General features: G+C 65.5%; 2 protein-coding genes across 2 annotated transcripts; both read left to right on the plus strand.

The window, feature by feature from the left end:
- The first annotated feature begins 6,840 nt into the window (after positions 1–6,840).
- LOC128900790 (uncharacterized) lies at positions 6,841–8,828 on the plus strand. The gene is made up of 4 exons (XM_054182311.1): positions 6,841–7,347; positions 7,477–7,540; positions 8,134–8,203; positions 8,282–8,828. The coding sequence occupies exons 1-4, from the start codon at positions 6,994–6,996 to the stop codon at positions 8,418–8,420; spliced, it is 627 nt and encodes a 208-aa protein (XP_054038286.1). The 5' UTR covers positions 6,841–6,993; the 3' UTR covers positions 8,421–8,828.
- A 403-nt stretch (positions 8,829–9,231) lies between these two features.
- LOC128900798 (coiled-coil domain-containing protein 194-like) lies at positions 9,232–11,470 on the plus strand. Its single transcript, XM_054182318.1, has 6 exons — positions 9,232–9,543; positions 9,998–10,048; positions 10,542–10,638; positions 10,832–10,964; positions 11,152–11,217; positions 11,461–11,470. The coding sequence occupies exons 1-6, from the start codon at positions 9,232–9,234 to the stop codon at positions 11,468–11,470; spliced, it is 669 nt and encodes a 222-aa protein (XP_054038293.1).
- The last annotated feature ends 2,777 nt before the right edge of the window (positions 11,471–14,247 follow it).

Raw genomic sequence — 14,247 nt, forward strand, 5'->3', positions numbered from 1 at the left:
TTCCACTCCCCACTCCCCCCCCACCTCAAAGCCCGGGTGCTGCCCGCCCCGGGGTCCTGCGTGTCCCTGGGTGCTGGGAGCTGCCCCCCACCGGGACCCACGTCCCCCCCGCCACCGGGAGAAGGGGGGAGGCCGGTGGATGCTCCCCCGTGGGCACCGCTGGCGGCAGCGGGAATGGGGGGACCGGGGAGGGGGGCCGGGGGGAGCGCCAGCGGGCAGGATTGTTTTCCACCATCTGGCTGGCTTGGCCGCAGGCAGCGGCGCAGGCAGGGCAGATGGAAGCAGCTCCTGCCGCTCTGCGGCTATTTATGGCGTCGGGGAAATAAAATGGGGCGAAAAAAAAGGACAAAAAGCAGTCAGGCAAAGCCGGAGGGGGGGTGGGGGTGGGGGGCGGACACCCCCGTTTGCAGCCCCTTGTGCTCACCGCTGTGCCCCGCTCCGTCTCGAGGGATCCCATCCCCGTACCGGCTGGGATCTCCAGCGTCGTGCCATGGGGGGCTCCGGCGGGCAGATGGGGACCGGGGAGAGCCAAGGGGGTGGCCAGGGGCTCCCCCCGATCCCAGGGACATGGAGAAGGAGCCGGGGGCACCCACACTGAGGGATGTACCGGCTTTGCGGGAGGTCCGTGGTGGGTGTCCAGCCCAGCCCCACATTCCCAAGGGCTGGAAACCCGCCCGGGGTCAGGGGCTGGGTTGCAGGCGGGGGGGGCGGGTTGGGGGTGGGGAGCTGCAGCCAAAATCCTCCTGCTGCTCCCCCCCCCCAGGTGTGGGACCATCTGTGCAGGAGCTGAACCCACAGACCCCGTCCCGAGGGTCCCGCACTCTCCAACCGCGGGGACAAGGAGCCCCTTGGTCCCGATCCTGGCCCCGAATGCCCCCCTGCGCTGGCTGGGGCCGGCTGGACCCGCACCCCTCCCCGTGTGCCGCAGAGCATCATCGGGTACCAAAATAACCCCCCCGGCCCCTCCCGGCTTCCAGGAGATGCTGAGCCTCGCGGTCCAGCCCCTGCTGAGTGTCCGAGGCCGCCAGCTGCGACGCTTTTCTCTCTAATTCTTGTAATCGTCAGCAGAAACCACCGGCACGGCGCTCCACAGGGGGCTGGGGCCGGGGGGGGAGCCCCGTGGGGACCCCGCATCGGACCCACAGGCTGCGGGATGGAGAGTCCAAAGGGGTTTTCTATAACGCAATAGCTCTGGGGGCAAAACTACCCTTTTTTTCGGCCTTTTTAGCCCCTTGGCGTGGGCGATGCCCCATGATGGGCAGGTGGGAGCGAGGATCCCCTTGCCCCCCCCCCGCCATGGCTTTGGGTGAGCGATGGGGTGCGGTGGGTCCTGGCCGTGGGTTTCGGGGTGGCAACGCCGCCCCGCTCTCCGCTCGCACCCATCCAGCCTCCAACGATGCCCGGGGAGGCAGAAAGAGGGATGGAAATATCCCGGGATGGCTCCCGGCGGGATGCAGCTTCCCGCAGTGATGAGAAAGGCAGGTGGGGGCAGCCGGGCTGGGACGGGCTCAGCTGCTTCTTGTTACCCCCCGGCCCCCGGCCAAAAGGGAATAGCAAAGCGGGGAAGGGAAAAAGGAGCCCGGGAGCCGGCAGCTCCCGTCCCATCCCGCCAGCAATTAGGGATGGCCGCAGCCCAACGTAAATGAGCGGGGACGGTGTGCCGGCACATCGGCACGTCCTTCGGTGCTGCCGGGGCCCCTGCGGTGGGGCTGAAGCTGCTGTTCGCACAGTTCCGCCCCCCTCCTCCCCATCAGCACCCCTGTATCGGGGCGCATCCCCCCAAAACCCCCACCGGGCCGATGGGGAGGGGGAAACCAGGGCAGGGGGGTGCCTCCGCGCTGAGCCCCACGAGCACGTCCCGGTGCTGGCCGGGAACAAAAGCCGCTCCGAGCAGCAGCCGGGAGCTGGAAAAGGCCTTGGGAAGCTGTTCGCTTTTCTTTCTTTTCTTTTTTTTTTTTTTTTTTAAAATAATGGAAAATATAATGACAGTGCCTAATTTAAAATAATAAAAGAAACCAGCCCAAAAAGCCAATCCAAAATAGGAGAGAAACCCACGTTTCAGGCTGAAAGGGAACAGGGAAGCGATGAAAGGGAAAAGCAGAGGCGCTGCGCCCGCCCGGGACCCTCCTCTCAGTGCCCCCCGAGGGGCTGGGGGGGGGTGTCACACTGCCCCACCACCTCCCTGGGGCCAAGCCGTGGGGTGAGGGCTGAGCGGGGCACGGAGCATCGCCGCTGCGGCAGGAGCTGCCCCTGCGTGCTGGCCCCGGCCCCCCGCCAGCCCAGAAACCTGCCCCCCCAGCCCAGAAACCTTCCCCCCCAGCCCAGAAACCTTCCCCCTCCTCGCTGGCGTCGCTCCTTCACACCACACCCAGCGCGGCTGCTGCAGGGGCCGCATCCTGCCCAGGACTCCGGCCCCAGGAGGGCGAGGAGGTGTCTCCTCCATGTCCTGCCCTGAACTGGAGCATCCCCGGGGACCCCAAACCCGAGTATCCCCAGGGACCCCAAACCTGAGCATCCTCAGGCACCCGGAGCATCCCCAGGGATCCCACACCTGAACATCCCTGGGGACCTCAAACCTGAGCATCCTCAAGCAGCCAGAGCATCCCTGGGGACCCCAAACTGGACCATCCCTGGGGACTCCAAACCTCAACATCCCTGGGGACCCCAAACCGGAGCATCCTCAAGCAGCCCGAGCATCCCCAGGGATCCCACACCCAAGCATCCCTGGGGACCCCAAACTGGACCATCCCTGGGGACCCCAAATCAGAGCATCCCTGGGGATGCCAACCTAGAACATCCCCAGGGACCCCAAACTGGAGCATCCTCAGGCCGCCGCAGCATCCTCAGGCAGCCAGAGCATCCCCTGGGATTCCACACCCAAGCATTCCTCGGGACCCCAACCTGGACCATCCCTGGGGACCTCAAAATGGAGCATCCCTGGGTATCCGGAGCATCCCTGGGCATCCAGAGCATCCCCGGGTATCCAGAGCATCTCGGGGCGCCTGGCCCCAGGGGGACAGGGGAGGTGCCAGGTCCCCGTCTCTGCCGCGATGGTGAGGCCGGGTCGGATCCAGCTGCCGAATTCCAGGCCGTCTGGCCAAGAGAAGCTGCTCTGCTCCCGGCGCTCCCTCCGGACAACCTGCCCGAGGAGGAAAACAAACGGTGCTCGAACACGGACAAGCCAGAGGCGAGAGATTCCCCTCCCACCCCTCCCAAAGCTGGGGGCACCGGGGGCTATTGCTGTGTGTCCCTGGGGAAAGAGGCCATTGGAAGCTGGGATCTGGGGGAAAACAGTAGGAAAAGGGAGAGGGGCTGCCCGGAACACTAACACTTGCTTTCCGAAGCGAGCCCGAGCCGGGATGCCACGGGGATGGCTGAGCTTCACCGTGCTGGGACGGCTTCGGGGCAGCCCTCGGCGATGCACATTCCTCTCCCAGTTGCTTTTTAGATATATACTTTTTTTTTTTTTCTTTTTTTTTTCTTTTTTTTTTTTTTAAGAGTTGCATCTCAATAACTTGCTGTTCAAAGTGAGCTGGTTCTGGAAAAAACATCCATTCCCGTTTTTCAAGCTATTTTTGAAACCTTTGGCAACCTTTGAAACCTCCGCAGGCTCCAGACCATAAATAATAATAACAACATATTTAAAGCCTTTACGCTGACAGCTCACCGAAGCTGCCAGGGCCTTTGAATTCTCCAGATGCTGAAAATCTGACTCAAAAACTTGAAGTTTGGTAAATATTTTGTGTTTTTGATTTCGCAGCCATCGCTTTTTATATCACATGAAGCAGCGGAATAAAAATACCAAGTGGAACAGCTATTTCTGGAGCTGGGGGGAGGAAAGGTGAGGCGGTGGCCGCCGTCTCCGGGGGGGCCGGGATGCGGCCGGAGCATCCCTGGGGTTGGGTGGCTGGTGCCGGGGGTGGGGGGCGGGTGTCTCGGCTCCCCGGCACTGTGGCGGTGGCAGGGACGGTGACACCAGCACCCAGCTGGCTGTGGAAACACCGTGACTGCAGGATCCGCCCCCCCAGCACCCCCCCAGCTCCCACCTGGCCTGGGCTGCTCCGGGCAGGACTCGGGTTGGTCCGGTGATCAGCTCGGTGTGCAGTGCGGTGACATCCCCAGCTGCAGGGTGACACCCCTGTCCCGCATCCCATATTCCATATCCCACATTCCATATCCCGCATCCTGCATCCCATATTCTGTATCCCACATCCCATATTCCGTATCCCATATCCCACATTCTGCATTCCATATTCCATATCCCACATCTCATATTCCATACCCCATATCCCACATCCAGCATCCCATATCCCATATTCCATGTTCCCATATCCTGCATCCCATACCCCATATTCCGCATCCCACATTCTGCATCCCATATTCCATATCCCATACCTGGTACCCCATATCTCATATCCCACATCCCATATCCCTCATCCAGCATCCAGCATCCCATAGTCCATATTCCATATTCCCATATGCTGCATCCCACATTCTGCATCCCATATTCCGTATCCTGCATCCCACATCCCGCATCCTGCATCCCATATCCCACATCCCATATCCCGCATCCAGCATCCCATATCCTATATTCCCATACCCTGCATCCCGTATCCCATATCTGATATCCCATATCTCATATCCTACATCCCACATCCCATATCCTATATTCTGCATCCCATATCCTGCATCCCACATCCCACGTCCTGCATCCTGTATCCCATATCCCACATCCCATATCCCATATTCCATATCCCATACCCTGCATCCCACATCCTGCACCCAGCATCCCATATCCCATATTCCGCATCCCATATCCTATATTCTGCATCCCATATCCCATATCCTGCATCCCGCATCCTGCATCCCATGTCCCATATTCCACATCCCATATCTCATATCCCACAACCCACATCCCATATCCTATATTCTGCATCCCATATCCCGTATCCCGCATCCCGCACCCCGCACCCTTCATCCTATACCTCACATCCCACATCCCACAGCCGCATCCTGCATCCCATCCCATATATCCCATATCCAAATGTCGCATCCCGCGATCCCATACCCCATATCCCATGCCCCCCCATCTCCTCCCAGCCCCCCACAGCGGCAGGGAGGGCTCCCGGGAAGGCGCCTCTCCCCGTTCCCCCCCCTCCAAGGTGGGGGGGGATTTGGGATTTCGTGGCCGCGATGGACCAGTTGGTGCTGCCTTTCCTTGGGGAATGTTATCCTGCCGAAAAACACCAGCAGGAAAAGCATTATAAAAAAAAAAAAGAACCCAAGATTTTTAGTGCAATTCCTGGAAAAAAAAAAAAAGAGTTTCAAAAAAAAAAAAAAAAGAGAGAATTTCAAAAATAAAAAGAGAGTTTCAAATTTCTCCCCAGGAGCGGCGGAGACGGGCGCTGGCTCGGCCCCGCTCCCGGCCTCCTGAAAAACCAGCCTCCCGAAAAACCGGCCCCTGCGACGGCCGGACCACGACGCTGCTCTGTGGGGCCGGGAGCGGTGGGCTCGCAGCCCTTCCCCACCCTGTAACCTTCCTCCTCCTCCTCCTCCTCTCGCCAGCTCCTTACCCTGCCAAAACCACCCTCTGGAATGGCAGCCGTGGAGCGGGACGTCCCGTGACAGCCTGGAGCGCTGCGGACGCCGCGGGGCCAAGCGTTTGCCAGGAGCCAGCGCCGGCTCCCGGCCCCGGCACAGCCCCTTTGCACCCCTGGTTTGGGGTGGGGTGGGCTGGAAAAGGGTTTCCAAATTGGTCCCACCCAGCCCAATAACCCCCTACCCAGTTACGCCCCCCCCACCCCGGGTACCCCCTAAACTGGTTGCCCCACTGCTACGCCAGACCCCAGGTAGCCCCTCGCCCGGGCACCCCCAAATCCCGGTTATTTCCTACCCACCCCCCCACCCCGGATCCCGTATCCTGGGCTCCTGGCGTGGTTTAATCCCAGTTGGCAACTAAACCCCGCGCAGCCACTCGCCCACTGCCCACCCCCCCCCGCCCTCCCCGCAGTGGGATGGGGGAGAGAAAGGGAAGAGTAAAAGTGGGAAAACTCCCCGGTTGGGATAAAGATCGTTTAATAAGTAAAGCAAAAGCCACCGCGCGAAGCAAAACGAGGAATTCATTCCCCGCTCCCCACCGCCGTCCCCAGGAAAGCCGGGCTCCATCCCGACTTGGGAACGCCGTCGCTCCGAACATCCCCCCCGGCCCCGGCTTCCATCCTCTTCCCCAGCTTTGTATCGGGAGGGTGACGTCCCACGGTGCGGAGCGTCCCTTTGGTCAGCTGTCCCCGCCGGGTCCCCTCCCAGCTCCTTGTGCCCCCACCACCCCTCCAGTAGCCCCCTCCCCGTAGCCCATGGCTGGTGCGGGGGGAGCAGAAAAGGCCTTGACTCTGTGCAAGGACGGCTCCGGCTCGGGAATTACGAAAACACCTCTGTTATCTGCCCAAAACGGGCTCCCAAGAGGAAAATTAACTCTATCCCAGCCAAAACCAGCTCCACAACCCCATGCCCCCGCTCCTCCGCCCCCCCATGCCCCGAGCACCCCGTACCCCTCGTTCTCTGTACCCAAGGCGTCCCACACCCCCAGCGCCCCGTACCCCGAATCCCCCATACCCGAGGCACCCCACGCTCTGGGTACCCCAGACCCCCCCAGACCCCCCACTTCCCCCTTCCCCCTTGCTCTGGGGGATGCTCTGCCCTGGGGCGGGGGGGGATGCTCTGCCCTTTTGTCCCCCCCGCTGTGGGCACTGGCCCCACAGGCAGCTCCGTGGGGCTGCATACGCGCCCGCAACCCCCCAGCTCTGCCCCCCGACCCCGGCTCCGGCTCCCTGGGATCACCCCCCTGCAGTGTGGGGGGGTCCCCAGCAGCATCTGTCCCCGAGCCCTGCCCGTAGGAGCCCCGGCGCGGGCAGCGTCACCGCGCCAGCCCTGCCAGGGACCCGGCAGCCCCGCCGTCCTTCGGCTTCCCCGGGGCGCTGCGCACTCGCCAACCACATGATTTCCTGGAAAGTCCCACTCTTCGAGAACCGAAACCGCTCGATTTCGGGGCAAACGACGAGCTCTCTCCCAGACCCCTGGGTTTTTTACCGGCGCAGGATGAAGGCCTACCACCCGCAACCCCTGCACCCAGCCAAGCGACCCTGGGAGATGTACGTGGCCGTGGGGCTCGGGGTGGTCGTCGTGGGGCTGGCGGTAGCCTTCCTCACCGTGCTCTGCCTGCCGGCCGCGGGCTCCGCCATGGCGGGGAACAGCTCGGCAGCACTGGCGCAGCTGGAGGAGGCTCTGGCCGTCACCAACCGGTCCCTCGCCGAAGCCCGTGGGCAGTGGGACGGCTGCAGGAAGCAACTGGTAGGTGCTGGGGTGCCGCTGGGTGGGGGGTCACGGGGAAACCTGTAGCCCCCAGCCCCGAACTGGCTGCGTTGGGCTGGTGCGAGGGAGCGCCCGAGCTGGAGCCTCCAACCCCTTCCCTCTGCCCAGGTTGTGCTGGAGGGAAAAGCCTCGGAGCTGGAGCAGGCGCTCGCCAATGTCACCCAGCTGCAAGGTGAGTCCTGGGCAGGGTGGGGGGCATGGGGGGGGCGGGGGCATGGGCAGCGGTCCCTGGGCCACCCTCATCCCCTGGGACACCCTCATCCCTGTCCTCTGCATCACCCTCATCCCCATCCCCTTGGACACCCTGATCCCCATCCCCTTGGTCATCCTGATCCCTGTCTCCTGGGCCACCCTTGTCCCTGGGCCACCCTCATCCCCTGGGACACTCTCATCCCTGTCCCCTGTGTCACCCTGATCCCTGTCCCCTGGGTCATCCCCATCGCTTGCAACACCCTGATCCCTGTCCCCAGGGTCATCCCCATCACCTGCGACACCCTGATCCCTGTCCCCTCAGCCACCCTGATCTCTGCCCCATGGGACACCCTGATCCCCATCCCCTGGGACACTCTGATCTCTGTCCCCTCGGCCACCCTGATCCCGCCCCATGGGCCACCCAGATCCCCATCCCCTTCGCCACCCTGATCCCTGTTCCATGGGACACCCCGATCCCCATCCCCTGGGACACTCTGATCCCCGTCCCTGCGGCCACCCTGACCCCCGTCCCCTGGGACACCCCGATCCCCGCCTGCCGTCGCCTCCCTGCAGGGGAGAACAGGGCGCTCAGGGCGGAGGTGGCCCAGCAGCAGGAGCAAGTGGGGGACCTGCAGAGGAAATGGTGAGCCCCCTGCTTCCCCCCCGCCGCCCCCAGCCCCGCGCTCTGTCACCGACCCTCCCTGTCCCTCCCCCCTGCCAGGGACAAGCTCCAGCTGCAGAACGAGGTCCTGGAGAAGCAGCTCCAGGAGATGAGGAGACAGCACTCGGGTGGGAACGGGCTCACGGCCATGTCCCTCAGCCTCCTGGCTCCGCTCCTCCCCGGGATGCTCCTCCTCTGAGCCCCAGGCAGCGGGAACACAGGGCCCCACTGATGCCCCGTCCCTCGATGTGGGGCGAGAAGGGTCCGTCCCCATCCGGCCCGGGGGGGGTGCTGGGGGTGGCAGCCGGTGCTTTGCCCGGCTGTGGGAGCCCGGTGCCCGCTCAGCCCTGCCCCGGCACTGCCTACGCTGCCCTGTACCTCCCCGCACGCCAAACTGCTCCCCTTCACCCTGGGGACACCCCAGGGAGACAATTTCCCTCCGGCCACCACGCGCCGGCCGTGCCCAGGGCGAGGGAGGGGACGGGGCGGGGGGGACAGGCTGGAGGGGACAGAGACATGGCAGGGCTGCCCTGAGCCAAGGGGTCCACAGGCACCCCACCGTTAGGTGATTTTTAACCAATTTCTAATAAAACCTGGTGAAAATGCAGTGGTTTGTGGCTCCAGCAGTTCTTGGGGACCCGGAGGCCCAACCCCGCTGCGCGGTGGGGACGAGGAGGGTGCTACAGAAACCCTGGTAGTCTCAGCATCCCCGACACCCACCGGACCCCCCCAAGCGCATCCCCACTTGTCCCTGCAGCCGTGACCCACGGGCGCCGGGGCAGCGCGTCCTCCCACCTCTGGCACAAGCCGGGTCTATTCTGGGCTGTGACCTGAGCGAAACCGCAGCCCAAAGTGGTGTTTGGTGGGGAAAAAAAAAAAACACAAAACACAAAACCCCCACAATTACGGCAATTACGGCGAGCCAGGGAGCGACCTGCCCCGGGGACGCTGGCACATCCCAGGCAGCCACTGCCGGAGCGGAGCGAGCGGCCCCGTGTCCCCCCTCCGGCATGGACCCCGCGGTGCCCAAGGCCACCCTGAAGGTGCTGGGACTGTGCGCGGCGCTGCTGGTGCTGGTGGCGGCGGTGACGGTGGCGGTGGCGGTGATGGTGTGGCGGTCGGAGGCGGTGGGGAAGTTGCGGGGCTGCCGGGAACGGGCGGCCAACGAGAGCCGGGAGCTGGGGAACCGCCTGGCCGAGCTGGAGCGGGAGCGAGCCCGGCTGCAGCGCGCGGGCGGCGGCGGGCGAGCGGGCGGAGGACGCCCTGCGGCGGGAGCTCGCCCAAGCTCGCGGCGACGGCAAGAAGCTCAACGCCAGCTTGGCGTCATGCCGGGAGCGGGCGGTAGGTGCTGGCGGAGATGGGGGGGACGAGGTGGGGAGGGGGGGGCCAGGGCGCGAGCGAGGCGGGGGTTTCTGGGGATGCCCGGTAGCCAAGACCAGGGCGATGCTTCATCCCTGGGGGGATTTCGAGCGGGGTCCTGGAAAACCCCAGCGCTGACGGGAAGGATGCTGAGGATGAGCAACTCCTGGGGAGCAAAGGCCGGCTGGAAAGATGAGCCGGGAAAGGGGAGAGGCAGCCCTGGGATGGGGGGGACCGGCACCTCCTGCCACCCTCCTGCCTGGGACACCCCAAGAGGGGACCCCGGCTGCTCCCGGTCCCTCGACACAGCCCGGGTCCTGCCGTCCCCCTGTCCGGGTGCCCGTGCCCCGGCGGGGGACAGCCTAGTCTTAGCCGTGACCGAGCTGCTGCTCACACGTATAATTACCCCGTCCCAAGCAGCAGCGCGAGGCCGGAGCCGGCACGGAGCTGCCATTTCTCTCCTCCCAGGTATTTTTAGCTGTGGCCCCGCTTGGGAAACGGCCTGGCCCCAGCGCCGTGGCCGCCAGCCCGGAGGAAGAGCCAGGTCCCACCGCCCCTCTGGGTTCATCCGGCCGAACAATGGCCCGGAGAGGCTGGAAAATGCTCCGGCTTCCCAAGGCTGGGCTGTGCAGCCTCTCGAGGACCAGGCTGGGGAGAACCCTGTCCCTCCCAGGCACCAGGGATGCCACCCACGGGGTGCTTGGGTGGCCTGGGGCTCCTGCGACACCCCCGGTGCACGGAGTCCTCACCAGGATGAGCCATCCCTCCAGGGAAGAGAGATTTTCCCCAAATCCATGTCCCTACCCCTTCAAGAAACACGATGGCGGGACGCGAGGCCACCAGCAGCATGGCTTGGGGACACGGGGTGGTGGCAAGGAGGGGCAGGGCTCCGGCGGGGGATGAAGAGACGGGAGGACGCTGCCCACCCCCGTCCCCACGCCGCCCTGTCCCCTCTCCCCAGGCCAGGCTGGAGGCCAACGCCACGGCGCTGCGGGACGAGGTGGTGGCCCTGCGGCGCGAGCGGTCTGAGCTGGCCCGCGGCAAGGCGGCGCTGCGAGGTGAGCGAGCCCCCTCTGGCCATGGCAGCCCTCTGGCCACCCCCAGCGAGGGGACACGGGTCCCCCTCCACCCCCAAGGAGCCCGTCCGGGGGTCCCCCCCAGCTGCGCGCCCTTTGAGGGGGGCAATGCCCGGCGGGGGTGGGCCGGGGTTTGGGGTGCAGGGGTGACACCGCTGTCCCCTTCGTGCCGCAGAGGAGGTGGCGCGGGGCGAGGAGCAGGTGCGGGGGCTGCGGCAGCGGCTGGAGGAGGCGGCGGAGCAGCGGCGAGCGCTGCGGGCACGCGGGGAGCAGTGCGAGGCCCGGCAGAGAGAGCTCGAAGCCACCCTGTAAGGTCCTTGTCCCCCCACCCCCGGAGCATCCACCAACCCCCCCCACCTCCTCAAAACCAACCCAGCCCGACCCCAGCCCCTCCACCCCCCCTGCCTTGTCCTTCCTTCCCCATGGGGACCCTCCGGCCCCCCATCCCGGGGACAGGGAGACCCCCCCCCGTCACGCGTCTGTGCTCTCCCGCAGGCAGGACTACGCGGCCGAGGTGGACGCGCTGCGGCGGCGGACGAGGGACCGAGCGACCGGGCGCAGGTGCCCCCAGTCCCGGTACTTTTGTGGGTGCCCCCTGTCTGCACGGCGGGGGGGGTGTATGTGTGTGTGTGTGTGTTGGGGGGGAACAGTCCGGGGAGGGGGCTTCACCGGCGCAGCCAGCCCGGTTGCTCGCACGGGGACGCTTCCCGGTGCGTGCCATCGTCACCGGTGTCCCCAGGGGGAGTAGGACACGGTGGCTGGGGGCGGGGGGGACTCAATCCCTTCCCTCCCCTCTTTTTGCAGGAAGGGCTGAAGCCCCCCAGCCCCCCGGACCCCCAGCCTGACGGTGGGCCCCCCCCACCCGCCGAGCCCATCATTCCCAGTCCCACAGCGCCCCTTAGCACTGGGAGCCAGCAGCGGCTCGGCCCCGGCCGCCTCCGACGGGGACCGGCCCCTCGGGGTGACCGATGCCGGTGGCCACCTCGTGTCCCACCCTCCTGTCCCCATCCCGCTGGCCCGTGTCCCCATCCTGCTGGGTGTCCCCACGCCGCCGCCGCCGCAGGAGGACGGAGGGGTCGGACGTTCAGCTTTTTGGGCAGAGTTTTAGCTCAACCGAAGGACGGTTTCCTCACCGACTCCTCAAGCAGCTCCGGGCTTTCATGCCACTTTCCCAGTGCGCTTCAGAAACTGGGAAGACTGGGCAGGCTTTTGGGCAATAAAGGCCGCTCTGCTCACCGGGATGTCTCCCCGTGCCACCAGCCCGGCTGTCCCCCTCTTCCCAGCCGTCCCCCTCTAAGCCCAGCCATTCCCCCGTCCCCAAGCCCAGTCGTCCTCCACTAAGCCCAGTTGTCCCCCCCGAGCCCAGTTGTCCCTCCCTGAGCCCAGCTGTCCCCCCCTGAGCCCAGCTGTCCCCCCACTAAGCCCAGTTGTGCCCCCCAGAGCCCAATTGTCCCCCACTAAGCCCAGTTGTCCCCCCCTGAGACCAGCTGTTGCCCCCGGAGCCCAATTGTCCCCCACTAAGCCCAGCTGTCCCCCCCCTAAGCCCAGTTGTCCCCCCGCTAAGCCCAGTTGTCCCCTCCAGAGCCCAATTGTCCCCCACTAAGCCCAGTTGTCCCCCCGTGAGACCAGCTGTCCCCCCACTAAGCCCAGTTGTCCCCCCCGGAGCCCAATTGTCCCCCACTAAGCCCAGTTGTCCCCCCCAGAGCCCAGTTGTCCCCCCTGGAGCCCAATTGTCCCCCACTAAGCCCAGTTGTTCCCCCCCCAGAGCCCAGTTGTCCCCCCACTAAGCCCAGTTGTCCCCCCCGGAGCCCAATTGTCCCCCACTAAGCCCAGTTGTCCCCCCCAGAGCCCAGTTGTCCCCCCTGGAGCCCAATTGTCCCCCACTAAGCCCAGTTGTTCCCCCCCCAGAGCCCAGTTGTCCCCCCACTAAGCCCAGTTGTTCCCCCCCCAGAGCCCAGTTGTCCCCCCACTAAGCCCAGTTGTCCCCCCCAGAGCCCAGCTGTCCCCCCACTATGCCCAGCTGTCCCCCCACTAAGCCAAATTTTCCCCCCACTAAGCCCAGTTGTCCCCCCCTGAGACCAGCTGTGCCCCCACTAAGCCCAGTTGTCCCCCCACTGAGCCCAGTTGTCCCCCCCGGAGCCCAGTTGTCCCCCACTAAGCCCAGTTGTCCCCCACTGAGCCCAGTCGCGTGCCCCCCGAGCCCAGCCGTCCCCATGGTCCCCACTCAGGCATCACCCCCCCCTCCCAGTACTTTGACTGGGCTCTGCCAACGTGGTGCCCAGCAGCTTCCAGGGCAGGACCCGGCTGTGCCAGGGACCCCAAGGACACCCCAGGGGACCCGGCCAGGGACACAGGGATGAGGCCGGGGAGGGGCCGGGGGGGCCGAGGGACAGGGATCAGCAGCTGCCGCTGTTTTGCAGTCGCTTCCCAGCATCTTTTTATCTGCTTTGAAGACGGTTTCCAGGAAAGTTGCGGATTTTCCTGCCACCGCCGCCGCCGCGATATCCTGTGCAGAGGGCAGGCAGGCCGCACGCAGGCATCCGGCCCCCTCCTGCCTGCACCCCCCCCACCATGGGGGAATCGCCCCCCCGCTGCCCCCCGGCTCGGGGGGAGCCGTGAAAGGTGCTGGCAGGCGGCTTTCCAGGTGAAAGTGCCTCTGCAAGGCCACCACCAGCTCGTTTCGGGACTCACAGGGCCGCAGGGTCCATGATGGGGGGGGTCACCGGCCCCATCCCGCACCCCAAAGCCGGTGGTCCCAGAGCGGAGACCCCCAGCCCCACAGCGGTTTGGGATGGGGAGGGGAACCGGGCACAGCCATTCCCATGGTCCCACCTCAACGGAGCGCCGGCCTTCAGCCCAGGAAGGCATAATTATAGCGGGGGGCTAATTGGAAAATGGGGCAGAAGTGGGGTCTGTGGCATGGGTCAGGGGGGGCCTGATGCCCCATCGGGATCCCTGGTGACCCCAGGAGGCTGCGAGGAGCCCTGGGGGTGGGCTGCCGGAGGGAGCATCCGACCGGCGAAGCCACCGGCACACCATGGTCCCAGCGCCGGGGTCAGGGGTTCGGCGGAGCCCCGGCAGCGTCCCCACGGCGGGGCCGGGGGGAGCCGGGGTGGGGGGGGGGGGGGTGACTCACCGTTATTTGCAGCTCAGGAAGGAAACGGCAGTAGCTGAGAATGGATTCGGGACCGACACCATCCCGACCATCGCAGACACTTCCCGGTCCCCAGGGACGGCAGCGCAGCCAGAAGGGCAGGAAACAGCCAGCGGCTCGGGGTCAGCGCCCGGCTCGGCCCCACACCTCGCCCCCCCGCCCCGAGCTGGGCATCCTGCAGAGCTGGGGGGGGTCCCAGGCAGAGTCGGCCCCTCCGCCTCGGCCCTGGTGGGATGGGGACATGGTGACAATGGTGGTGGCTGGGATCCAAACGGGGTCCGGCTCAGCCAAGACATGGCGGGGGGGGGGGCCCATCCTGCATCCCAGACCCCCCATCTGTGGTCATGGGCACCGAGGGTCCGATAGGCAGCATCCCCCCCTCCCTCCATAGTGCCTGCCATGGTGCTGCCCACACCCAATGTGACCCCTTTTCCCTG

Source organism: Rissa tridactyla, chromosome 22, assembly GCF_028500815.1.
Source record: "Rissa tridactyla isolate bRisTri1 chromosome 22, bRisTri1.patW.cur.20221130, whole genome shotgun sequence".
NCBI lineage: Eukaryota > Metazoa > Chordata > Aves > Charadriiformes > Laridae > Rissa > Rissa tridactyla.